General features: G+C 35.3%; 1 protein-coding gene across 1 annotated transcript in view; it reads right to left on the bottom strand.

Moving 5' to 3' along the window:
• PCDH15 (protocadherin-related 15) overlaps nt 1-27,993 on the bottom strand; it is a gene marked incomplete at its 5' end in the record, with an annotated part of 518,346 nt that overhangs the window by 330,373 nt on the left and 159,980 nt on the right. Inside the window, one exon of the mRNA XM_011971273.1 lies at nt 14,893-15,086. Within this exon, the coding sequence (XP_011826663.1) occupies nt 14,893-15,086 (194 nt within the window). The remainder of the gene's footprint in view (nt 1-14,892; nt 15,087-27,993) is intronic.

Below are 27,993 nucleotides of genomic sequence, written 5' to 3'. Positions count from 1 at the left end.
AGCTTGCAGTGAACCAAGATCGCACCACTGTACTCCAGCCTGGGTAACAGAGCGAGACTCCGTCTCAAAAAAAAAAACAAAGAAAACAAACAAACAAACAAAAAAAACCGAAATTCAGAACATGGGCACTAAAATTTCGTTTTATAGCTTGTCACTTTATAATATACCTAAATTCAAGTTGTTTTTGAGCATATCATCAGTAGATATATAACAATAGAATAGTAAGCATAAAAGCTACCGTGACTTTAAAAAATTTCATGGTCGGGCGCGGTGGCTCACGCCTGTAATCTCAGCACTTTGGGAGGCCAAGGCGGTCGGATAACGAGGTCAGAAGTTCAAGACCAGCATGACTAACATGATGAAACCCCGTCTCTACTAAAAAACACAAAAATTAACTGGTTGTGGTGGCCTGTAATCCCAGCTACTCAGGAGGCTGAGGCGGGAGGGAGAATTGCTTGAACCTGGGAGGTGGAGGTTGCAGTGACCCGAGATCACGCCATTGCACCACTCCAGCCTGGGCGACCAGGAGAAACTCTGAATCAAACAAACAAACAAACAAAAACAAACAAACAAACAAAAAAAACCCTCATACCTACGTTTATCATGATATTGTTCTAAAGTAATCTCATTCTAAATTGAAATATTTTAAACTTTTGTAATTAGTTAAAATATCTGTATTAATTTCTGCCTCTGATTTTATCTATTTAGTATCAAAATTTGCCAATAAAATTAATCAGATATTTCTTAAATGGATTCAAACAGATGATGAAATGTTGCTTATATAATTATAGTTATTAATGTGAACACGAAACAATGGGAAGTTACAAAATTTATAGTATACTGCAAAGATTCCCACTTCCCATGTTGTGAGAACAAAGGAATTGTCATTTTGAGGTAGACCTAACATCCTGCCAGGTGGTGATCTGACCCCAGAAGCAGCCCCAAGATGTAAAACATTTTCCCTGATATTACCCTTGAAGATCTTGGCTTATCTTAGCATCTGTTGTTGATCAAGTTTTTAAAACATTTTATGAATCTCTTCTCTTTCTTTTCTGTGATAGTACATTCTCTATGCATAACAAGTCCTACAACACTATTGGTAATAACAGTAGGTGAGTGATGTTGAACACAGAATTTGTAACCAGATATTCCTGAGTTAGAATTTTGGTGCTGCCCTCAGTGATCTAGAGCAAATCACTTCTTTCAGTTTCATTATTTCCACATAATAAATGTAAATAATAATAACAAGGTCATGATAAAGATTAAATAAGTTTATATATTTGTATATATAGGTACATGTATACATACATATGAAACACACTTTTATAATTTATTATTAATAAATTACTCAAAATAAGGCTTAAGATTACTTATTCTACTTTATGAATAGTGTAAACAATCTTGCATTTTCCTTAGTTACATCCTTTATAATACTGTAGATATTTTAATTGAATCCTTTCACTTGGCTAAATTCCTACAAAGGCACGATACTCCTTCACCCCTCCCCAGCATGGGGTATGTTGGTGTTAGAATTTGATCATGTTGTCTCATAATCTTTAGGGTAGGATACAAGAATCTACAATTTTTACAAATTTCCAAGGTTCTACTTATAGAAACTAGAATTTGAAGACCACTGCTTCACAATCTCATGAAAAGTAAAATACGTAGACTCACCTGTTTTTTTTTTTAATTACGTCAGGAGAAAAACTCTATAAACTCACCTAACGTCTTCAATAACCCTGGATCCAAGAGACTTCCTCAATGTTTAACTTTTTTTTTTTTTTTTGACCTGGAACATATCTGTACCGCAGATTTGAAGCTTTCTTTCAAAAGCTAGGCCCCTTTCTGCTTCTGATATGCTTTAGATCTTCAGTTTACTGGTCAAGAATACTTTATAGAGGTTTTAAAAGAATATCAGTGTCTTAAGGCTTCTGAAAGCATAGTTAAACTACACTTATTATACTTTTTTATTTCTTTATTCCTTTCCCTTTCATTATCTTTCCATTTTAGAGGGCTAAAGTGTGACAATACTACAATAAGGACCTTAAACTCGTATGAGGCACTTGGATATTTGTCACAGAGAAGAAAACGTTAAAATGCTGAAACAAAGAGGACTCTAGACCCAGACAGAACACAGAGACAAATTTTAGCTCAACAGGACCATCTCCTTGATCTGTCCTTGCTCCTTTGCTTCCTATGTTCTTTTCCACAATAATTCAAAAGCTAGAATTGGTAATTATGTTTTTTTCCCTTATTGGACGTGAATCTTAGTTATTTGGAGGAGATCATATCTTAAGGTCTTGCATTTTTCATCTGCAACATCCTGGCACATCCCTACAATGTGTTTAAATAAGCACCAGGCTTCTTGCGGGTTATTGACTTTTAAAATGCTATCTCCTTTTAATCGCTGATGTCAGCACAGTGTCAGAGTTAGCTTTCATAAAATTGAATACCAATAGTATTAACAATAAAATAATAGCATTTGTGCTGTAATAAATAGTAGTAATTCAACAGCATCATTTAAGCACTTACTAAAATAAGGCAGTCACTATATAAATAAAAATACTTTATATGCAAGCATTTTGTATTCACATTTTATAGCTAGTACTAAATGCATAACACTGAACATATATATGAGACAAATTTTATTTTTGTAATATAGCCAGAATGATGTAGATAAATCTCCATTTCTAAAAACGAACATCATAAAGCTTTATTATATTTCATCTGGTAATAAAGGTCAAAGTAGAACAAAAGAGGTAATATATTTCTTATATACTCTTGAAACCTACCCAATAGTCCCATAAATAGTTTTTTGTTTTTTGATAAACATAGAAATTGACCCATCTGATCTTAAAGCTTGAAACTTACATTTGTTTTATCTGAGCTCCTTTCTCAGGAAACAACCTTCAAGCCTCCCAGAAAAAAGTGTCAAAGAACTGAAACTCACCAGATCACCACATCCAATGTCACACCCCTCAATCGTCACACCCCTCAATGGTCATGATTGTTTCCTTGCCCCTCCCTAGCTCCTGTTTTCCTACACATTAACATTTCTTCCCTGCTATGTAAACACTAATTTTAGTCAGTCAGTGAGTTGAATTTGAGATTGTTACCCATTTCCTCAGCTACAGCACTGGATTAAAATCTTCTTCTTTGACAACAATTATTGTTTCAGTGATTGGCTTTTTGTATTACCAGCAGCATAATCTAAACTGAACCCCTAGTGTTCCTGTGACAGATTTTGGTTACCTGACAGGAACACATTGCTTGTGTCTTGGCGGCCTTGAGCTGAGTGTCTCAGAAGGCCTCCTAAGCAGTTGCCCACCTGATTTTCACTGGAGGTGTTTCCGTTTCTTTCTGGCCTAACAGCAGCTACCCCCAACTACATTCCTGATTGTCTAGTCAGAACAGCATTTGAAATTTAACATCTGCATCCAGATAGATGAGTGTCAGTTCCTTTGTGGTCCTGGACAGCAGGATCCCCTCCTCTCAGTTTGAGAATTTTTTAAAGAAATTTCTATTTGTAGGTTGAACAAGCCCAAATGACTGAGAGTGGGAAGCACCCTGTGTTCGTATGGACACTTTTTGGGGATTTCAGTATGAACGCTCTTGGGAGCTTGTTTGTAATTGTGGTGTGTGTGTGTGTAAGCAAGTGTGTATCTTTTGTGGGTACCAGAGAGTGGGATTGGCTCCTCTCAATTTGAGAAATTCCTAAGAAATGTTCGTTTGTGGGTTGATCAAGCCCAACCAATAGAAAGAAGAAGCACCCCAACCGTTTCAGTTTGGACACTCTTAGGGCTCGTTTGTTGTTTCAGCTGTTGGATTGTGTTGGTGATTGTGCGTGTTTGATATAGTCAGAGGAAACTAGAATTCAGTAAACTAACTTTCTTTAAACACGGTTTGACTCCAGTATTCTTTGGAATCTGGAGTTTGCTATTGAATGGGAAAGAATGACAGAGTTCCATGTATCCAGGCTTTTGCACTATTGCTCTAACCACAGTTGGGCCTGGTCAGTATGTGATGTTCTCTTGTGTCTCTTGTGGTGCTGATTGGTCCCAGTGTTCTTTGGAGTCTGGGGAGGCTTAGCTTTTAAAAATCAAACTGCCATGAAAACTGATCTACCCAAAATTTTGATTCACAGCCTTCACTGGATTATCTATTGGGGTAAAGAAAGTGTGGCTATGTAAACCAGTGAGTTTGTATTGCTATATCACGGCTAGAGTTCTGAGGTAAAAAGGATTGGATTTTTATGTGTGTTTATATATATCTTAATGTGTTTATGTTGATATATTATGGGTTTTTTTTTTCTTTTTTGTCTACGAATTTGGTTTATAAATAAAAGAGTACACATAAAATAAGTAAGCCCAAAGTATTTTTCAAGTTCAAATGACTTAAGTAAACCACAATAAACAAGCTGACTTTAAAATTTTTGATAAAATAAAAAAAGAAATGTCTTTAGAATTGTCAGCATACATTTTTGTCTGGGTTTTATATATGACTCTGCTATATATAATTGAGGTGTCATGGTTTGGCATAGAAGGTTATAAAACTATAAACCCAGCCAAAATAAAATGATCTTGGTTTGTGTACCTTCTTTGACAAATGAGACTAATTGCATGTTCTTAGCTGATTCTTGTGAGTTACTGGCAAAAATACCTATATATTTAATTTTAAGATTTAGTTGAGGACTTGACATTCACCAGCTATCCAAAAAAAAAAAAAAAAAAAAAGCATAGTGAGCAAGGAAACAGCTAACTTTAAATGATGGTGTCTAAATATTTCAGTTTTCAGAGTAATCTAGATAAACTATTAAAATGAAAAAAATCAAGTACTTGTAAATTGAATAAATGTTGTAGGTAAACTTTTTGTGTAATTCAAAAATTTTAAATTGTTTTTGATGCTCATTGGGTGTCTGGGTCATTTCTAATTAAGAAAAAGTTATGGGGAAACATATTTCTAAAAACTGTGGAATGGATCCCATCTGTAAAATGCTAATATCCGATAGCCCAGAAATTCTTGCTTCTCAGATGTTCACTAAAACTTTGTTCTCTAAAATTTAAGGCTACTAAGGATAAGAATTCTAAAGAAGATGTGTTTTTATTGAGAACAAATCATTTTGTCTAGTTCAGAAGCTATCTAAATGTTAATTCAAATTATGGGCTTGAAATGGTTACTTACGAAACAAGGTAGAAGAAAACCAGTAAGTAGAAGAAAAAGAGATGTGAAAAAAGTTACAGAAATGAAAATACATTTTTGGTAAGGAAGTTGATAATGAAAAAAAAATTTTTATAACAAAAGCTTTTGTCTGATGAATGTTTGTCCTAAATTAAAATAACTGGTTATTAAAAATAGAAAAGAAAGAAAATCTAGGACAAAACAGAAAGTCCAGGCATATCATGGATGGTCTGTGTAAGTCACATGCCATTTTTCTTGTTTCTCTGTGTGTCTACTTTCATGCCCATACAAAGAAAATACAAAGTTGTAAAAGCTTAGATAATAAAATATCCTTTGAAACTTGATAAAAATTGGAATACTTTGTCTAATTAACATTGTTCATAGTTAAAGCTCATATCTTACTGAAAGTAAAATATAAATTATTGTAAAGAAATACATTAGCAGTTTGGCAATTTTTAAAATATAGTTAAGTCCAAAGCTGAATGTAACATGGAGCCAAATTTCATAGTATATTTGCTATTCTGCATCATGTTCCTGAAGTGAATTTCTTAATTACAGAAAATATATAATGGTACTGCTGGACTTAAAGCCAGTAAATGTCGGAAAACTGAATCAGGAATAAAATATTCATCAGGTGAATTTTTTTTGGCTCTGGGTAACACTGTAACACGAGGTAAATTAAGTGGAAGAAAAATTGGGGGTTGGAATACTGTTTATTTTTGCTTCTTTTTTTTTTTTTTTTTTTTTCATGAGACAGAATCTTGCTCTGTTGCCAGGCTGAAGTGCAGTGGCACGATCTCGGCTAACTGCAAACGCTGCCTCCTGGGTTCAAGTGATTCCCCTGCCTCAGCCTCAGTCCTCAGCTGGGACTACAGGTGCTGCCACCACACCTGGCTAATTTTTTGTATTTTAGTAGAGATGGGGTTTCACCATGTTGGCCATGATGGTCTCAATCTCCTGATCTCGTGATCCCCTCTTCTCCGCCTCCCCAGGTGTTGGGATTACAGGAGTGAGCCACTGCGCCTGGCCTATTTTTGCTTCTAATTTTCATTTATTTGCTGTTTGTTCTACTTATACATACAAATATATACACATATACACATATATACACATATACACATATTTATATTTATACATATACAGATATGTATACATACACATATATATTTGTATACATATACATATATATAAAACTATTGATGGTTTTTAGTTTCTAATGGAAAGCTTTTATTTGGTTCTATGAACGGTCATTTTGTTTTCTATGTATCCCCAACAATTTATCATTTGCTGTATTTATTGAAAGTTTCTAAACTACCTTTGTCAAGCTTCAAAACATTGATGAATGACAGCAGCCATTTAAATCTGACTGTTTTTTCTTACCTCTGATTATATTGCTAGCTATGATAACTTTAAGGTTCCTGGCAAAAATCACATAAAAGGCTTATTTTTATAAGTTCTAAACAAAAATAGTACATTACATATTTTGTCATTTGGAAAAGTAGATGAGAATAGAAGTGTTTAAATGATGTTTATTTCCAAGGTAATTCAATTCAATCAATAATTTGAGTTACTTCAGATCCTTTCCTTTAATGAAGAAAAACTGTGATATGGGTTCAAAGTTTTAATGTTCAGGAAAGACATTTCTTTAAGGAAATTTTTAATTGATTGGAATTTCTCTCAAACTACTTTAGTTTTGTTTATCATTATTAACATTAAGTGACACTCAACTCAATTAAGCAGTAATTACTTTAAAAAGTATGATACTTTGTTGTAATTTTTGATCCAAATCCATTTATCTCTGATGGGCATTCATGTGGTACTTGAAAACAAAATATGTACTAGTGTTGCACTGGTTTGAAGACTTAAGTGGTGAAAGTTACTTAATTAGTTGTAAGTACTGTATCCAGAAGTGAATCTTAGAAATGTGTAATGATGGTCTTTTAAATAGCTAAAGAGAAATTATTGTGTGGTTTTCACTTTGTCCTTGCTTTGTTGTGTAGTATTTAAGTGAAATGACATTTCTTATCTTTATTCTGAATTTCCAAAACTGATATTTGCATTTGCCATTTTTCAATAATGGAAAAAAAAACAACAACATTAGTTGCCTTACTTTGAAAAGTTTGGCAAAGGACATATCAAAACTTTGATACTTTTGGTCACAGTTCTGTCCCTGAAATGCTAACAATTAGAAATATGGAATGAATAACCTAACTGCTTTAACACAGTGGTTAGAAGTGCTGTAAGTAGTATCTGTTAAACTCCAAACCACTGTGTTTTAATTTGTGACATATTAGAATAATAGGTTTTCTGTAGTATCAATATCCTATTAACTAATCCTTGTGATGTTAACTTACAGGTCTTTGAATCCTGGGTCTGAAGAAAGCACTGACTTCTGTTAAATTTTGAGCACTGATACTAGTCAAAGTCTCATCTTCAGACACAGGAGAAGGTGACAATCAAAATGAACTGCTTTCACGAGACACAGGGCCAGAAATTAAAACTATTCAATCCCTGTAGACCCAGGAACTATTGTGGAAGCTGTGGGTGTGTGAGATGGTAAGGGGCAATTTTGAAGGATAAACTTAGTTCAGAGTTTCTGTAAATTAAACATTAATATCAAAAGCACAATCATGCAAGGCCAGTGTCTGGGCCTATGTGTCAGAATAACAGGGTTTTCTTGGAGCGTTGATCTGCTCTTTAATGGATAATCATAAAAGGCTATAAGAAGTTTGTGAAAATCTTATAGTCAAACTGATTAAAATTAGATAGATTTGTATATAAGATTTTATTAAAATTAGATTTAACATTAATAATATACCATACAAAGATAAAATTTGGTTTTCTCATTTGAATAAAATTTTCATGTAAGATATTTTTGTTCACTTCTTGAGGAAACTGCAGGGAAAAAAATGGAGAGATGAGAGACAGAATTAGTTGGCCTCATGCTGTCTTAAGTTTTAGATCTTATTGCTTAAGAAACAGTCACCTCGTCAGCACCCAACTACTCGTCATTTACATCAGGTATAACTCCCAATGCAATCCCTCCCCCCTCCCCCCTCCCCATAATAGGCCCCAGTGTGTGATGTTCCCCTTCCCGAGTCCAAGTGATCTCATTGTTCAGTTCCCACCTATGAGTGAGAACATGCGGTGTTTGGTTTTCTGTTCCATGGCACAAGTATACATATGTAACAAACCTGTACGTTATGCACATGTACCCTAGAACTTAAAGTATAATAATAATAATAAAAAATAAATAAATAAATAAATAAATAAATAAAAGGGCACAAGGAAAAAAAAAAAAACAGTCACCTCTCTATCAAAAGGTAAATGTTTTTGTTTTATTATTTTGGCTAAATAAACAAATATTTTATAGTGACCTGTGATCATATTTTGTGTTATCAGGTGTCTTAAACCTTTCATATTTGACAGAATTTCCAATAGCAAAATTTCAAGTTCTAAATTCAGTCTTTTTGACCTCATACTAACCTTTTTGGGTATTAGTTTCCCTGAAGTTCAAGAGAGACATATAAGGCTTATTAGGCTTAGTTGTTATGTTAGAATTATGAAGGAGACATTGTCAAATCTGAGGTGATGTTAAGCTTCCTTTGTTTAATATTTACAGGGATGGGTTATTAATTGAGGATTTTATGAGATTCCTAAAATTCTGATATGTCAATATGTGTCGTCAGTAATAATTATGATTATTATGTTAAATTGTTGTATGCCACAGAAATAACCAAATTTCTTTATCTACTGTGTCTTTATGGCTGTCTTAAGGCTTTTGTCATCTACAATTATTATTTTGCTTTGATCCTTCTCAAAAAGTGACTTATAATCAGCTATAGTCCAGGGCTTGCTTCTTTGGTGGAGTTTGTGAAAAGGACTTTTGAATGCAGGTTAATGATAACTTTGGAGATTGTGCCATTGGGTTAGAGAGGAAAATTCCAGGGTACTAATTTAAAGGCTGATGTGTTCATAAAGATTGTTAACCCAATATGAAGCAGGGCAAGAACTGATTGCATGGACTAAACTAATGAAGGACTGAAATAATTTTTGTGGCTTTTATCTTTGAAATATTGCTGATTTTTTTGTTTTGTTCTTCAGAGTCTGGATAACTTTTTAGAGCTATTTATAACCTATAAAGTTATGCTTTGAGTTTATTAAGTAGAGAATACTTTTGTAAACAGAATTTGAGGCATATTTTTTCTCTGCCTAATTTCTCCAGAATAATATTCTTAATTGATGGTGATGTGTTTGTCTGCATACATTTAATAACAACATGTTTTCTTGTACAATGGGGACACAATTGGAGGAAGTGGTTATTTTCTCAGGGCTTTGACTGAAATGGCCTTGTGAAAGGTTCCAAGCAAGCCAATGTAGGACCTATATAAAAAATGATTCTTGTTGCACTTTGGGTGGTTAGTCAGGCTAAGCATATGGGCCTGAAGCTTATTTTGAAAGTAGATTTGTCCTGCTATGACTTGCCTTTGTTGGAAGTTGGGGGCTGAGGAGAGAAATACTGTGTTTCAGAAGAAAATGACACTATTAGATTAGCCTTTGATTTCTGGGTGACCATGAAATCACCTATAGTATAATGCTGCCCATGATGGCCCTCCTCAGCATTAAGCAGCCAGAAAGATTGACAACCAAATTCCCCATGATTGAGGAACTGATAATTAGAAAGGGGGGACTGAAACCAAACAAATAGTCCCATAGATCACTTTTTTTGATAAACATAGAAATTCATCCTTCTGGTCTTAGAGCTTGAAACTTACATGTTTTACGTGAGTTCCTTCCTCAGGAAACCACTAGCAGCCTCTCAAAAAAGTATTAAAGAAATGAAACACACCAGATCACCATATCCAGACAATGAGATGCTAGACCCCTCATTCATCGTGACTGCTTTCTTGCCCCTCCCTAGTTCCTAGTTCCTACTTTTTTACACATTGTTACATTTTTTCCCTGCTATATATACCCAAAATTTTAGTTGGTCGGTAAAATGGATTTCAGACTGATCTCCCATCGCCTCAGCTGCAGCACCCAATTAAAGCCTTCTTCCTTGGCAATAATTGATCTGTCAGTGATTGGCTCTCTGTGTGGTGAGCAGCAGGACCTAGACTGAAAACTTGGTGTTTTGGTAACACTCTTATAATTGAAAAAGATCCTTAAAACAATCTAATTTGATTCTTATTTTACAAAAGAGAATTTTAAAATGGAAAAATTTAGCTCACTGAATCAAGATTATAAAATTAATTAATGATGGCAGATAAATACAAGGCTTCTGAATTCAAAATCTGCTTTCCATTTCTCCCTACATCCTAGAAGAACAAATGTTTAAAATAAATTGGAGAATTTTTACTTATCTATGTGTGAATATAAAACTTTTTTTTTGTAATAAAGGGTGTTACCTTACAGGAAGCCATAAATAATTTCAAGTCTGAGGTTCAGACTATGAAATCACAATTTTAAATTATTAATACCATGAATAAAACTTCATCTATAACATTTGTTGTAAGAATAACATAAAATATGAATAAAGAAGAGCTTTGGAAAAATAGACTTAAGATACTTTAAGTTTGGAAATGATATAATTAAAATAATTAAAAAGACAACTTTTTGATATGACAATAGTAATTAGTAGTAATGAGATAATGTTCCTGGCTTATAGATGATTGTATTATCTTATTATTTTCTATTAAATATGTCAATATGTGCTACGAGGAGTCTATTTGTAATTCTGCATTTCTAGCTTGTTTCTAAGATGAAGGTTACAGATATTTATATTGCTTTTTCTGGTAGATATCAGACAGAAAAATTACTGCTTTTGTTTTCCTTTGTCTTCCACCAATATTGTGCTAGAAAAGCTATATTTACAGTTCAATGTTCATAGTTTCTATTCTCTTATTTTGGAAGTACATATAGAAATCTACAGGAGCAAAAACTTCAGACTGAAAATCAACATAGGAGGAAGGAAAAAACTTTTCAGAAGAAGTTACAGGGGCAGAGATTTCAGATCCAAGACGTATTTACATATAAATACCACAGAACATTAACAGACAGAGGAAAACTCACATGTCAATTTACAGAGCATTGAAGAAAAGAAATGTATGTTTTGTGGAACTAAAGAGAAGGATATAAGTGAAGCGATAGTAGGAGTTAAGGCTACAGAGGTGGGATTCATGGGCTACACCTGTTGATAGAAACTTCATCTTGACAATGAGGCTCAGTTGGTAGAGTTTAAGTTTAAGTTTGGTCAGCGTGACTGCAAGATGGGAGATGCCTTAAACCTCTTATTGGATATAAAGTCAATGTGAAGTTTGATAGGAGTACTGTTGAAGTGAATGTCAGGCAGGTAGGAAATAAACTCTTCCAAGTGTGACTTTCCACTATGTAGATGGCAATAGAATATTAGGTTAGAAAGAAGAAAAGTTATTGGGAAGAGACCTATCATCTGTCAATGACAGCAAGGAGGGGTAATGGGCATTATAATTATTTTTTGACATGAGCTTCAAAGGAAAACAAACTATTAAGGAGGAGGAAATCTAGTTTAAAAATATAAATGAGAATCTAATACTCCGCCAGCCATATCTCTGTGATTAATGATGATCACACACCCTGCAAAGTTTAGTTACAGTCCTGTCAAGCTTGCTGAACCTGGTGTAATATTGAGTTATCTGATTCTTGAGATTTCCTTTTTTGTTGTTGTTTTTTTTATTTTTATTTTATTTTTATTTTTTTTTTTTTGAGACGGAGTCTCGCTCTGTCGCCCAGGCTGGAGTGCAGTGGCGCCATCTCAGCTCACTGCAAGCTCCACCTCCTGGGTTTACGCCATTCTCCTGCCTCAGCCTCCCGAGTAGCTGGGACTACAGGCACCCGCCACCTCGCCCGGCTAGTTTTTTGTATTTTTTAGTAGAGACGGGGTTTCACCGTGTTAGCCAGGATGGTCTCGATCTTCTGACCTCGTGATCCGCCCGACTCGGCCTCCCAAAGTCCTGGGATTACAGGCTTGAGCCACCGCGCCCGGCCTGTTGTTGTTTTTTGAACTAATGTTGGTAAATTGTATCTTTTAAAAGAATCATCCATTTCTGTTTTCAAATTTTGCATACCTTTAAGCAAAGTTGTCTCCTATGAATCTTACTTTTTTCTATTTCTGTGTAGTTTCCTCATTAGATTTTATTGTGTAGTTTTACTCGTTCTTTTTTTCTTATTAGGTTAGATAGCATTTTATCCAATTAATTACGTCTTTATTTTTGTTGTGTCTTTCCAGAGAACCAGATTCAGACTCATTTATTTGTTTTATACATGTTTATAATACATTCATGTTTGATATTATACTTATTAATTATTTTGGGGATTTCTTATGTTTTTATTTGTTTATTTTATGAAGTATTATGACAACTATACCTAATCTTGATAGGATTTCTCAAAAAAAAATACAGACTAATTTTATTAAATAAAATATCAGCAAGCATATAATATCAGCTTATTTCAAGAGAAAAAAACATTATGTCCTAATATAATCTATACCATGGATGCAAAATAGATCCATCTAAACCATGGATGCAAAACAGGAGCTATAGTAAGATCAGTCACTATATCATCAACTCAAGAAGAAAAGTCATTACTGTCCTCATATATGATAGCTATTTATTTTATCTGAGAAAAGCACCATTACTATTTTTAAAAGTCAATAAAATAGAAATAGATGAGTATTTTCTTAATGTATTATTAATAGTTTTAAAAACCATAGACCAAACTAATGGGGTAACACTGAGGCAGTCTCATTCAAGTCACAAACGAGATAAGCATTTTTATTGAAAGTATACTAGGAAATGAAAGTAAAGAAAGAAAATGGAGGCCAGGCATTGTGGCTGATGCCAGTAATCCCAGCACTTTGGGAGGCCAAAGTGGGAGGATCAGTAGAGGCCAAGAGCTTGAGACGACCCTGGGCAACAAAGCAAAATTCTGATTCTACAAATTTGTTTTTAATTAGCTAGGACTGGTGGCCTGAACCTGTAGTCCCCACTACTAGGGAGGCTGAGGTGGGCAGATTGCATGAGCCCAGAGTTTGAGGCTTCAGTTAGCTGGGATTATGCCACTATACTCTAGCCTGAGAGACAGAGTTAGACTTTGGCTGGGGGGATAAAAGCCTATTTGCAATTAAAACAAAAGATGTAGAAACAGATCAAGCAAGAAATGTACAGAACTTACATAAAAAGAGAAAAAGCCTGCTAAAAACACAAAAAATGCATGGACAAATGCAAAAATGCAAATGCAAAATGTTCTTGGATAGAAAGATTCAACATTAAACATATATAATATATTCCTAAGTAATTTATAAATCTCCTGTGTTCCTAATAAAAACACAGTTAACAAAAACAACAGGAACACTGAACTAGCTTATTTAAAGTCAAAGAGAAAACTTAACAGAATGAGAAGGAACATTTTGGAGGGAAAACAGCATTGAGGTAAGTTAGTAGCACCGGAGGATAGAGCATACTATGTAACCTTAATCATTAAAATTGTGTGGTAATAGCTCATAAAATATAAATGATAGAATTGAATAGAACATTTAGATCAAAATCAAAATACATAAGAAAATATATGATATAATAAATGCAACATCTCAAATTTGTGAGGAAAAGATGAACTATCCAATGTTGTTCATCTTTGGATGAATATCACAATGTATTTTGTGGGGACCAGAGATTATTTGACTGGAAAAAACTATGACTGCATTAATACCTCCTACTGTGTACTAGGATACACCCCAAATACAATAAGGATTTAAATATACAATATGAATTCACATAAACACTAGTAGAAAATTCAGAATAATTGTAATCTGGGCTTAACATACCAATATAAAAAACTGATATACTTGCACACATTCAAAATGATGCATGTTCAGTGTTAAATATTTCTCCATTGTCAGTAAAAGAGGATACATTGAAAAATTTATCAATAATAGACTTCTTCCACAGTTTTATACTTATTAAGGAATACGAGTTTATCAATAATAGACTTCTTCCATAGTTTTATACTTATTAAGGAATATTACATAACTATGAAAAAAACAATTTGAAGGATTTATCTAGTATTTACATGGAGAGGATCCCATGATACATTCATTGTGAATGGAAAAAAAAACCCAGCAAAATGAAGGAGTATATTAATATTTATTCATATTTTCTTGGAATGATACTGAAAATCTGGAAATAATAAATTAACAAAAGGGATTTCTCAGGTGGGAGACTAGAAAGATGTAATTGTAATAGCAGGAAATCTTTTAGCTCACTCTGTGTGTGTGTGTGTGCGTGTGTGTGTGTCTGTGTGCGTGTCTCTGTGTGTATATACATATTCAAATATATATATTATTTTATATAACTATCCATACACTCAGAAGTTACTTTGAAACCCTGAAACATGACATGCCACTGACACATATGTTCATTTCTTTGAAGACAAGAGCCTTTCTCTCTCTGCAGCCTTACTTTTCCATAATAAATTTGAAATATGCCTCTGATATTGTCCTTTTCCCACAATTTAACCAAATCAGTCTATGCATGCTGTTCCCGAGACTCTGGTCTCTCTGCTTTTCTGATCTAATTTAGATGTTTATAGGATAAAAGACTACTTGCCGCGGTTCTTACATTTAATTACAGGGTTAAATGGGCCCGATGAAAAGACTGCATTGGTTCTAATGTAAATTACCTTCTCTCTGCAGGAGGAGCATTATCCGCTGCTTGGACGGTGAGTGCGTAAGTCCGTCCGACTATCATTTCCACGCCCGGAGCGATGGTGATAAGCCCTGTTGTTTTATTGATGATGAAGTCTCCCTGAGCCCCAACAAGGATTTCATATGTGATCTCCCCGTTTGACCCTTCGTCTGCGTCGACTGCAGTGAGCTGGAATTGAAAATCACAACATAAATCCACTTAGGACACAACTTTTCACCACCATGTCATTTATTCCTCCAACAAAAGGAGCTGGCTTTCAAATAAAAAAAACAGAGGAAAGTTTGCTTGATATATATACTCTTGGGTGTTGTGTTTTGTTTTGTTTTGTTTTAAACTGAGGCTACTGTGTCCTGTTACAATACTGAAGCAATCACAAGAATAAGAGTGATTTTTTTTTTTTTTTTTTCTGTTAGAGTGATAAGAAATAAACTTTGGATCTTGAAGGTTTATCTTTATTTTAATTTAACAAAGGGAAAAAGAGGAAAGCCCTAACAGAAAATCAAATATCCCTATAGGAAATTTATTTTTTTTCCTTCTTACCTTGCGTTCTTGACACATAAACTCATATTAAAACAGACTGAACCTGGAAAAATGAAATAGGCATAGTCTGCTTTTCTTTCTCCCAACCTTCCTTTTACTCTCATTTTTCCTTCCATAGCTTTCTCCTCCTCATAGAGTCTCCTCCCAGAGACTCTCGTCTTTGTGTCCTTTTTGTTTGCAATTGCTCTAGGAAAGATTCTTAACTTGCACCCCCTGATTTATAAAGGACTGATAAGTCATAGAGTATTAACGTGTCAACAATCAAACAAATGCATCTCCCATTGTAAGAATATCAAGGGTAACATAGCCCAAGAAATGTTTCTTTGAGGAAAGGAAGTCTATTTGGAGCCCTTAAAATTAAGCATGTAGACATCTGTATAACTAATTTACATATATCTATAATCATTTTGATGCAACTGATATCTAAAAGACTTTATTTGGGTTATTATATATGAAAAGATAACAATGATTAACTTCATCAAGCAACATTAAAGTACCAGTGACTTATTATATTAAAGGTGGCTCCTTGACTTGCTGATAAATATAAATTAAAGGAGAAAAAGGATATAAAGGGATTATAGTGGGAAATCTTATAGTAAGTATTTTACATACATCAACAGTATTTTCTGTATTTATCATACAAAATGTGAAGAATGAAAGAAAGGTGGTCTCAATTTACACGAGTGAATATAATTAAAAGTTTTCTGTGGAATAAAGAAAACACACGTAATTGTAGTAAATTAACATGTAGAAATGTTTTATTTATTTATATTTATATTTTCAGTACATTACTTCTAAAAGTAGTAGTTTTTATAGTTTGCAGACTCCTTTGAAAATATGGTGAAGATGCTGACATACCTTCCTTGATCAAATGTAAACATGCACATTTACCTTGAAACTGGAATTCAATTTCAGGAACACCATGTTAATTAATTTCCCATTCAAAAGTTCATGCTTAATATCCTCAATAAATGTAAACAAAGTACTTTATACACTGCACTATGCTGAAGGGGTTATATTATGCATATTCTATTTTTTATTATGCGTCACGCTTAGAGTGATAATGTCCACATAAATAGCAGCAAAACATAATTGAGAATGAAAAAGGAAATGGCATTAATGCAACTAAGTCCTGAGGCTGGGTATCTGGGGGTGGACAGATGTGGTTGCCAGAAGGAAAGGCATTTTATGATATGATTCTGGGACTTGTATAAGCCTGACAGACATACTCCTAAAGGCAAAGGAGAAACATTTGCAGAAACAGTCAAAATGAATGGTATATATTTATAGAGAGCTATTCAAGCCAGACAAACTAATTCTCTTTTGTGTATAGATAAAATTAGAAAATCAGAGGATGGGGATAACAGAGGAGATATCAATTTTGATTATACTTAAATCAGTTAAAATGTCTCAGGAAATCTTAATTAAAATTTAGCTCAAATTGGATTCAATATTAACATTCTTCCTGGGACTTAAATTGGCTAAAGGAATGTAATGATAAATGGCAATGCATCAAGTTAAGAAAAGGTGTTAAGGAGTGTGCTTCAGGGATGTCAGCATTATAGCTGGACTTATTTAACATTTGCATAAGTGATGTTGGAAAGGAGGATAAGCTGGATGATAATTACATTGAGGAAGGTACCCACCTGGGAGATGCTAGAAATACCAAGTAGTACTACAAAATACAGGAGACAGAAACAACCCTTACGTTGCAGAGCTAGTCAACCACAGTTGAGCTAAGGTGTTCAAGGAACACAACTAGCTCTGCAGAAATTATTAGGAGGTAGAAAGTTTAACAAGTAGACAAAACAAGGATTCTATGTTTAAGTTACCTAAATAACACTATTTTTCAGTATGTTAGTACTAAATAAAATAATGGGTTATGAGTCAACATAATTTGCACGTATGCTAACAAAGATATTTTAAGGAAATTAATGGTAGTCCACCATCAGAAAAAATGAGCTGAGTACCGAAATCATAATAGTGTCTTCTTTGTAAGATCCTGAAAACTCAAGACCTTTTGAAGCATTTTACATACATCAACAGCATTTTCTGTATTTATCATACAAAATGATACATCATACAAAATGGAGTATATCATACAAAATGTTGAAACCTCAACATTGGCAGGAGAATCGCTTGAACTTGAGAGGTGGAGGTTGCAGTGAGCTGAGATCGTGCCACTGCACTCCAGACTGGCGAGAGAGTGAGACTCTTAAAAAAAAAAAAAAGTCCAAAACCTCAACGATATTACACAGTAGATGTCCCCTTCTGAAGTCTATTAGACGATGTTGAATGGAGCTGTCAATACTAATTTTGGAGCTAAGCTATGGCAGGAATTTAATTCAATTATAGTTCAATGACTCTGTGACCAGTAGATAGTGTCTATGAGACGGAAATAAATGAAGCTCATTTCTAATTTAGTGGGGAAATCTGCGTCCTAAATGAAAAGGGCATTTATTTACATGGGGAAGCCAATGTTTTGCTTACAAGTTTCAGATGAAAGTAAAAACAATTCTATGACTTTAAAGTGTTTATTGAAATGTTGTGATATCTAAATGGTAAGAAATTGTGAGCTTTTTTTTTTTTTTATTTCTTTTCCATGATGTTTTACAGTTCTTTTCAGGAACTTTAGCCCTACCCTTTCATAATTCCTTCCTCTCAGTGTTTCAACATGTGCATATTCCAAATGTCCTCATATGTATCAGTCTGTTTTCATGCTGCTAATAAAGACATACCTGAGACGGGGCAATTTACAAAGGGAAGGTTTATTGGAATTCCACGTGAGCGAGGAAGCCTCACAATCATGGCAGAAAGTGAAAGGTGCATCTTATGTGGCAGTAGACAAGAGAAGAGAGCTTGTGCAGGGAAGCTCCCCTTTTTAAAACCATCAGATCTCGTGAGGCTTATTCACTATCACAAGAACAGCACAGGAAAGACTTGCCCCAATGGTTCAATTACCTCCCACTGGGTCCCTCCCACAATACGTGGGAATTCAAGATGAGATTTGAGTGGGAATACATTCAAACCATATCATTCCAACCCCGGCCCCTCCCAAATCTAATGTTCTCACATTTCAAAACCAATCATGCTTTCTCAACAGTCCTCCAAAGCCTTAACTCATTTCAGCATTAACTCAAAAGTCCACAGTAAAAAGTCCCTTCCACCTAAGAGCCTGTCAAATCAAAAGCAAGTTAGTTACTTCCTACATACAATGGGGATACAGGCATTGGGTAAATACAGCCTTTCCAAATGGGAGGAATTGGCCAAAACAAAGGGACTACAGGCCCCAGGCAAGTCCGAAATCCAGTGAGGCAGTCAAATCTTAAAGCTCCAAAATGATCTCCTTTGACTTCATGTCTCACATCCAGATCATGCTGATGGAAGAGGTGGGTTTCCATTGTCATGGGCAGCTCTGTCCCTTTGGCTTTGCAGTGGACAGCCTCCCTCCCAACTGTGTTTACGGGCTGGCATTGAGTGTCTGCAGCTTTTGCAGGTGCACAGTACAAGCTGTAGGTGGATCTAGCATTCTGGGCTCTGAAGAACAGTGGCAGTCTTCTCACAGCTCCACTGGTCAGTGCCCCAGTAGGGACTCTGTGTGAGGGCTCTGACCCTGCTTTTCCCTTCTGCACTGCCCTAGCAGAGGTTCTCCAGGAAGGCCCTACCCTTCAGCAGACTTTTGCCTGGGCAACCAGGTGTTTCCATACATCCTTTGAAATCTAGGCAGAGGTTTCCAAACCTCAATTCTTGACTTCCGTGTACCTGCAGGCTCAATACCATGTGGAAGCTGCTGAGACTTGGAGCTTGCAACCTCTGAAACCACAGCCTGAGCTCTATTTTGGACCCTTTCAGCCACAGCTGGAGTGTCTGGGACACAGGGCACCAAGTCCCTAGGCTACACACAGAACAGGGACCCTGACCTGCCCATGAAACCATTTTTTCCTCATAGGTTTCTGGGCCTGTGATGGGAGAGGCGGCTGTGAAGACCTCTGGCATGCCCTGGAGATATTTTCTCCATTGTCTTGGGGATTAACATTTGGCTTCTTGTTACTTATGCAAATTTTTGTAGTTGGCTTTAATTTCTCCTTAGAAAATGGGATTTTCTTTTATATTGTGTTGTCAGGCTGCAAATTTTCCAAACTTTTATGTTCTGTTTCCATTATAAAACTGAATGCACTTAACAGCACCCAAGACACCTCCTGAATGTTTTGCTACTAAGAAATTTATTTTGCCAGATACCCCAAATCATCTCTCTCAAGTTCAAAGTTCCACAAATCTCTAGGGCAGGGGTAAAATGCCACCAGTGTCTTTGCTAAAACATAATAAGATTCACCTTTGCTCCAGTTCCCAAGAAGTTCCTCATATCCCTCTGAGACCACCTCAGGCTGAACTTTATTGTCCATATTGCTATCAGTATTTTGGACAAAGCCATTTGACAAGTCTCTAGGAAGTTCCAAATTTTCCCACATCTTCTTGCCTTTTCTGACACTCCAAACTGTTCCAACCTCTGCCTGTTACCCAGTTCTAAAATTGCTTCCACATTTTCAGGATCACCCCACTCTACTGTATTAGTTAATTTTCACGTTGCTGATGTAGACATACTTGAGACTGGGCAATTTACAAAAGAAACAGGTATTGGAATTACAGTTCTATATGGTGGGGAGGTCTCACAATGATTGCAGAAGGTGGTAGTGGATAAGACAGGAGATCTTGTGTAGGGAAACTTCCATTTTTAAAACTATCAGATCATGGGAGACTTATTCACTATCATGAGAACTGCAAGGGAAAATCTTGCCCCCATGATTCAATTACCTCCCACATGGTCCCTCCCACAATATGTGGGAATTCAAGATGAGATTTGGGTGGGGACACAGCCAAACCATATCACCATCAATCACCCATGCTGCCACAAAATAATCTAAGTTTCTCCTAATGTTTCCTTTTAAATTTTGGCTGCAGTCTACTACTCTCTTCAATTGCTCTTTCCTGGTTCTCAGAAAAAAAATACAGCTTGATATAAAAGGACAAATATAAAGAAGATTGAATTGTACATAAGCTGAACAAAAACATTCAAAATGGAGTCTCAAAAATGACACACAGAATTAAAGCCACAGTTGATATAAACCATATACAAGAACATAAATTGTAATGCAAGAGTGTAAATGTGGTATTTTATATGAATAAATATTTTTTTTATTAGAAGTGAATTATGGGCCCGGAGCAGTGGCTCACGCCTGTAATCTCAACACTTTGGGAGGCCGAGGCAGGCAAATCACGAGGTCAGGAGTTTGAAATCATCCTGGCTAACATGGTGAAACCCCATCTCTACTAAAAATACAAAAAAGTTAGCAGGGTGTGGTGGTGGGCACCTGTAGACCCAGCTATTCGGGAGACTGAGGCAGGAAAATGGCGTGAACCCAGGAGGCAGAGCTTGCAGTGAGCAGAGATTGTGCTACTGCACTCCAGGCTGGGTGACAGAGCGAGACTCCATTTCAAAAAAAAAAAAAAAGTGAACTATGGCTTAATTGATAATGCATGAATGTGTTGATCATTTGATATTTTTGCCTCTTGGGCATCCTTGGCTCTTGCTTCCAGTAAAAGTCCCTTATTTTCCTTTGGGGAGCAATTAATTCTTCTCACAGTTCACATTTGGATGGAGCTGACACTTAGCTCCAGTGATAGGCATCTCATGCCTGGAAATTGTTTGGCAAAAAAAAAAAAAAAAAAAAGAAAGTTATTCAAATTGGTATAGTCAAGGTGACTCCTAGAACTACTGGAAAAGAGTGTTTTTTTTCTTCCTCTAAGACTAAACTCTTAAATTAATATCTGGTATTTCTGCTGGTTTTCTGGTCTTCATTGGATGTACCTAAGACTGAGACCCACACAGAAGAAGACATGTCAAGAAATAAGCAGAAAACATCACTCATGACATGGTTTCTGTTTATGCCTGAAGCCAAATTCACCACTTTCGGATAGATAAAAAATCAACATATTTTTAAATGCTACTTTATTTTGAAATTATGTCTTTCAACCATAAGAACTGTAACTATTATATAAAATAGTTTTACTGTTAACTACTCTTCTTGGTTTGCTTTTTGATTATTTTTCTAGGATTATTGTGCTTTGAGATCTTGGTATAAGATATCATGTAATCATTAATACAATAATGTAATACATAATTATTCATTATGATAGGCAAAGATATTGCTTGAAAGTGGTAGAGTTGCCCCTGTATAGAAATAATACTGAATTACTCAGTAAGTAATAAAAATACAGATAAATTAACTAGCAAATATTTCCATCAAGAGAGGACAGGCTCGATTTGAGGGAAATATTTAAATGAGCATTACTTTGTTTTTTCTTCTTCATAATTTCATGGATAGAGGATTCATTCTTACAAAGATATTAGCAACCTCAGCATATAATATTTTTTTCTTTATTAAGATGATAACTTTCACCTTTTCACTTAAAGGAAGCACTTTCATAGCTTCTCTTTGATATATATGAATTGCCAGAATCACTACTCCTGTGCTTTGGGACCATTGTTATGTAAAATAAGGGTACCACCACAGGTAATCTAACAGAGATAGTTTCTAAGTGACTCATAGGCAGGGAGTATAGATGTCATGGAGATGCTGGAAAAAAGGATGATTCACGCCCCCCAGCTGGGGACAGAGTAGTACACCTCAAGATTTCATTACACTACTGAAAATGGAACACAATTTAAAACTTTGGAATTGTTGATTTCTAGAATTTTCTATTTAATGTTCTCAGAGTATAATTGACCAAAAGTAACAGAAACCATGGAAAGCAAAACTGAGGACAAGGGGAAAATACTGTAAAAATAAAAATGAAGATATTTACCTCACAGCATTTGTAAAATTAACTCAAAATGCATCACAGACCTAAAGGTGAAAGCTACACTATGAATATTCATAGAATATAGGAGAAAATCTTTGTGAATTTGGTTGGCAAAGATTTCTTAAATATAACAGTAAAAGTATAATACAATAAAAAAATAAATTAAACTTCCTCAAAATTAAAAGCCTTTTCTCTAGGCCGGGCGCAGTGGCTCACGCCTGTAATCCCAGCACTTTGGGAGGCCGAGGCGGGCGGATCACAAGGTCAGGAAATCGAGACCACGGTGAAACCCCGTCTCTACTAAAAATACAAAAAATTAGCCGGGCGCGGTGGCGGGCGCCTGTAGTCCCAGCTACTCAGGAGGTTGAGGCAGGAGAATGGCATGAACCCGGGAGGCGGAGCTTGCAGTGAGCCGAGGTCGCACCACTGCACTCCAGCCTGGGCGACAGAGCGAGACTCCGTCTCCCAAAAAAAAAAAAAAAAAAAAAAGTCTTCAATCCATCTCCATTTCTTTACAAAGTTTAGGTCTTGATTATTTGTTTATTTCTTTCTCTTTTAAACCATTGTATATTCCTCTGCTTTCAGAGACTTAACTATCAGTTCCATGAACTCCATGCTACCTTTGTAAACCTACTTCTTCCTCCTATTAATGGACAGGTGTGAAAGCTCTTGCAAGCAAACAAAAGCCAGACCCATGGATGAAAAGCAGAATTTAATGAGCAAATCCAACTATGAAAGGCTGTCTGGCTTAAGAAAAGTAATAAATAGAAGAGAAGTTGAAATTGTGGAATATAGAATGCACAGCACGCAAACAAAGATTTCAAGATAAGATACCTTCATATTTTCCTCTGAGAGAACATTTCATAGCAACAGTATAATCTTCTTAGCAGCTCCTTTCAGATGTGATAATGATTAATAGCCAATGCTGGAGAATTGCACAGATGTGGCACAAATCAAGGTACAAGATATACTTGAGAACTCTACTGGAATCATTTTGGGTTAATGTCTCCTTATGACATGCCAGAATATGAGATAGGATTGTATCACTTGGGCCTTTTATTGTTGGTTATACTTATCCTAATTTTACATTTGAAGCCTTGAGTTAAATTCTAACTTTGACCTTATCTGATATGCAGTGGCTGGCAGCAGCCATAGCTTATACATGTATAGCTATGCGTAAAAATGATATCACTTAAGGCATTCTTTGGTGGTTTCCTAGTATGCCAGAGTCTATTTTTCTTTTTTGCCTCACCAGATGTGGTTAAGAGTTGGATGAAATATAAACAAATGTTTATGGAATCAGAATTGTAAACAAGAAGGTGAATAGTAAGGTTACATGGTGATCCCATATCACTGATGATTTGTTCCTAGAAATTCTCAAGGGCAATTATAGGGATCCTTTTGCACACTCAGGTTGAACTTCACCTAGAAGTAGAATATGCCTAATCTATAAGCTTCTGGGAGAAACTATACTTCTGTATGCACACAATATAATTTAATAGTATCCATACCATATATACTTAGATGAAATGTATTAGTCTATTTTCACACTGCTATAAAGAACTACCTCAGACTGAGTAATTTATGAAGAAAAGAGGTTTAATTGACTCACAGTTCCACAGGCTTAACAGGAAGCATGACTGGGAGATCTCAGGAAACTTACAATTATCACAGAAGGCAAAGGATAAGGAAGCGCCTTTTTTCCCATGGCAGCAGGAAAGAGAGAGAGTGCGAGAGGAGAAGTGCCATACACTTTTAAACCATCAGATCTCATAAGAAGTCACTCACTATCATGAGAACAGCATGGCAGAAATTTGCCTCCATGATCCAATTACCTCCAACTAGGCCTCTCCTGCAATACTAAGTTTCACGACTCAAGGTGAGATTTGTATGGGGACACAGAGCCAAACCAAAACCAGAACAATCCTTGAGTCACCTTAATCAACACTGGACAGAAAGTACTAAGAGGGATTTTAAGTTCAATAAATTAGTTTATTGAATCAAGTGGAGATGGCTTTTAGGCAAACATATTAACCCAAATAAGCAACGTAGGGAACATTCCTTTTCAATAACTTGGCATTACTCAGGAATGATTACTGAGTAATCAATGATTACTGAAACAATTATTATAATAAACTCTGATGTATTTAAATGGTTCTAGTTTGCTATACTAGAAGATCAAGTCAGGAGGGACATATCTCTGGGAACTATGGACAATCTAAACTATACCAAGATGTCATTTATAAGTATAGGCATTATCAATCTTCTATCACAGTCATATTTCTATGAACTAGGAAACAAACTTATCTTCTTCATGGTACCTTTGGTGAGGTTTGGACAGCCTAATAATCAATAATGCATTGCTTTATAAAAGAAAAGTGACTGGTGTACTGCATTCATATGCAGAAGCTTTTGCAAGTGAAAGTTTATTCCTAAGGGATGGTTTATGGTTATGCTATCAGACCAGATACAGAATTGTCTGAGAAAGAGTACCTAATGACTACTCTGATAAGGTAAAATGCATGATATGTAGGAAAAGTCTATTTTTTGCTAGGAAAGTTGAGAAAACAATATGGTGATATTAAAGTGTGCTGTGTTAAATATTTCATCTCTCTGCCTCAGCTCTATCATGTAATAAGGGATATTTAAATTCATTTATGTAGTTAGATAAAAATGAAATTTGAGTGCATATTGGTCTGTAGGACAGAAGGATTATTTGGACAGGCAACATAAAACTTACAAGCTCGGTAATCCTTATGTAGAAAGATTTGCCAGAGAAATAATTGAATTTACATCTGTAAACTAATATACCCAGTTCAATGTCTCTATCAACACTTACAATAAGGCAGAAGTAATAGATGATAAGTGGAAAAAAACAGTCTTTCAAATGTTAAAGAAATGTCAGAACATTTAGGTGAATCTATCTATGGTTGTTAATTTGCTTTGTAGAGGGAATTTCAACTTCTTACTGTATGAAATATGCTCTGGTGATAGTGTTTTAACGTCTATTTTTAATGCACTAGATATTATAGAAGTTAGTGCAACAAAAATTTTAAGAAGATTCCTCAGAAATGTGTAGCAAGTGGGTAACACATACTGAGTGCAGATGACTTAGAAGACATAAGATATTATATCTAAAGGTTATAAGACTTCTACTATGCTATTGCCATAAAAGCTATATTGTTGCCTGTCTATTATCCTTACTTAAAGCTAAATCAACTTGGAACCATGTGAGGTCCACTGAGTCTCTCCAGGTTGGCATTCAGTCTGAACTTAAGGTTGCTGCTCATTAAAATATCACTGGAAATTCACTATTCAGTGTGATTTCTGATGGGAAAAATGATATAATGGGTTTGCTTTTATGTTTGTTGATTTCTTCATGTGTCAATACAATTCAGGAAGTTCTTCAATAACTCCTGCCAGTCCAGCAAATTGGGCATTGCAAAAGTATTTATTTTCAGATTTATTATCTCTGGCCTTAATGTGAACGAGTGATGCTTTAAAGCTAAAAAGCATAACAGGCTCCCAGTTTTCCCCCCTCTCTTAAGCACATCCTAGAATAATCCAAGATAATGGGCACCTCAGTAGAGTAGGTGGTTGGCAAATTTATCACTTTGGGTGTATAAGCTGGAAAAAGATATTGACAACATTAATAATAACATGATCAGTAAATATTTATATGAATGAATAATTGTCACTGAAGATAAGTCTTCCATTTATTCATTTTTCTTCCCAATAAAAAGCCAAGAAATAAAACAAAAAGAAGATGACTTTAAAGCATTTCTTTTCACTGCCTGATTATTTAAAGGGCTTGTTTCTTTTCTGCAGCAACTTTGTGATCCTTTTGTAAAGGTTCATTGGTTCTCATTACTCAAACTCTGAGACTGGAAACTGGAACCTTAAGTGCTCTAATGCTATCAAATTCTCTCGTGCTCAACTTATACTCTCAAAAAAGGATTTCCTCAAAATTGACTTTCATCAATTTCCATCTCATTAGCTTTAATTCATTTATTTAAGGACCCAGTCTTTCATACTTCTTCAAGAAATCTCATATTGTACGCAATGCCAAATCTAAACTACTCTACTATGCAAAGTAGCCATCTTAAATTAATTTATAAATAATTGCATCCGTTTATTCAGACCTTAATTTGTACCAAATGTCTGACTCTGAAAAATGAAGAGTGGAAAAGAAACAGAAAGAATAACTTCTGTCAAACAGCAGGTGCTCTAGGAAAGGAGATGAGAGAGAAACTTACCTTTAATTGAAATGCTGTTATAGAAACATAAAAATACATTACAAATGTACAGAAAAGCCTGTCATGACCAAGGGGCTGAGAGAATAAACCAACATATATTTGGCTTAGTAAAAGAAAAGCAAATCTTTTAGCATTCAGTTCCTCTTCTCTCCAATGGCAGTCAAACTTGTATCTTTAAGGCCTCATGCCTTTGGCCATATCATTTCATCTTCAACATCATATCTTCACTTGCCTATCTGAGTACTAAACATCTTGAGAGATTCCTGAAGCTCTAACAGATCATCATCCCCACTCACTTTTGATGAATTCTCATTAGTGCTCTTAGTCTTGCTCATCAAATTTAACAGTTCAATAATTGCGACATTTTCTGATTATTTCACTGTGAAGAAGGATTATTCCTTGCCAAATATGGTCAACTTCTTGAGGATTAGGACTGTGCCTTATTCATTCTATATATTTTTCAGAGCAATTAGTTTAGTACGAATCACCTAAAAATCTGTGAAGAAGGATTATTTCTTGCCAAATATGGTCAACTTCTTGAGGATTAGGGCTGTGCTTTATTCATTCTATGTATTTTTTTCAGAGCACTTAGTTTAGTACGAATCACCTAAAAAATCTGTGTAGATTAAATTATAATCTAGCCAAGAAAGTAATACAACATGCAACATACATATATTAGGAATTGCACAATAGTGTTTTTGTTTGTTTGTTTCCTTTGCCAAACTGGAGGAGCAAGTGTACTAGGGTTTTAAGAAATCCCTACTGCTCTATTTAAATGTTCTTTTTCTCCCCTAGATCCCCTGTATTTGAAATATCTCCATATCCAACTATTTTTATTTTACTCAGATGACTATGCTTGGACATTATAACAAAATTTACTACCAGAGAAAGCTGAAAAGAAAGTGAGATCTTTTGCAGAACAGGTGAATAAAAGCTAAAACTGATCAAGGAAATGTTTTATTTATCTTAGGATAGGACACATAATAAAGAAAATAGTATAAAATATATTTTTCATTTTGTTTCTTCTAGAGCAATATCAAATTTCAAGTCAAATATCTAGTAAACCAGCAATATATAGAACCATAAGTATGAGCGTAAATATTGTAAAAATTAAAAATACACAATTTACATGATTGTAAAAACAATCACATATAAATAAGCAAAAGCTTGATAAAAAATGCAAGCACCAGGCCGGGCGCGGTGGCTCATGCCTGTAATCCCAGCACTTTGAGAGGCTGAGACAGGTGGATCACGAGGTTAGGAGATCAAGACCATCCTGCCTAACACAGTGACGGTGAAACCCCGTCTCTACTCTGTCTCTACTGAAAATACAAAAAATTAGCCGGGCGCGGTGGCGGGCACCTGTAGTCCCAGCTACACGGGAGGCTGAGGCAGGAGAATGGCGTGAACCCGGGAGG

This window comes from Mandrillus leucophaeus, unplaced genomic scaffold, assembly GCF_000951045.1.
Source record: "Mandrillus leucophaeus isolate KB7577 unplaced genomic scaffold, Mleu.le_1.0 Scaffold999, whole genome shotgun sequence".
Lineage (NCBI taxonomy): Eukaryota > Metazoa > Chordata > Mammalia > Primates > Cercopithecidae > Mandrillus > Mandrillus leucophaeus.
The sequence above is the reverse complement of the archived record's forward strand: the minus strand, read 5'-3'. Positions and strand labels throughout refer to the sequence as shown.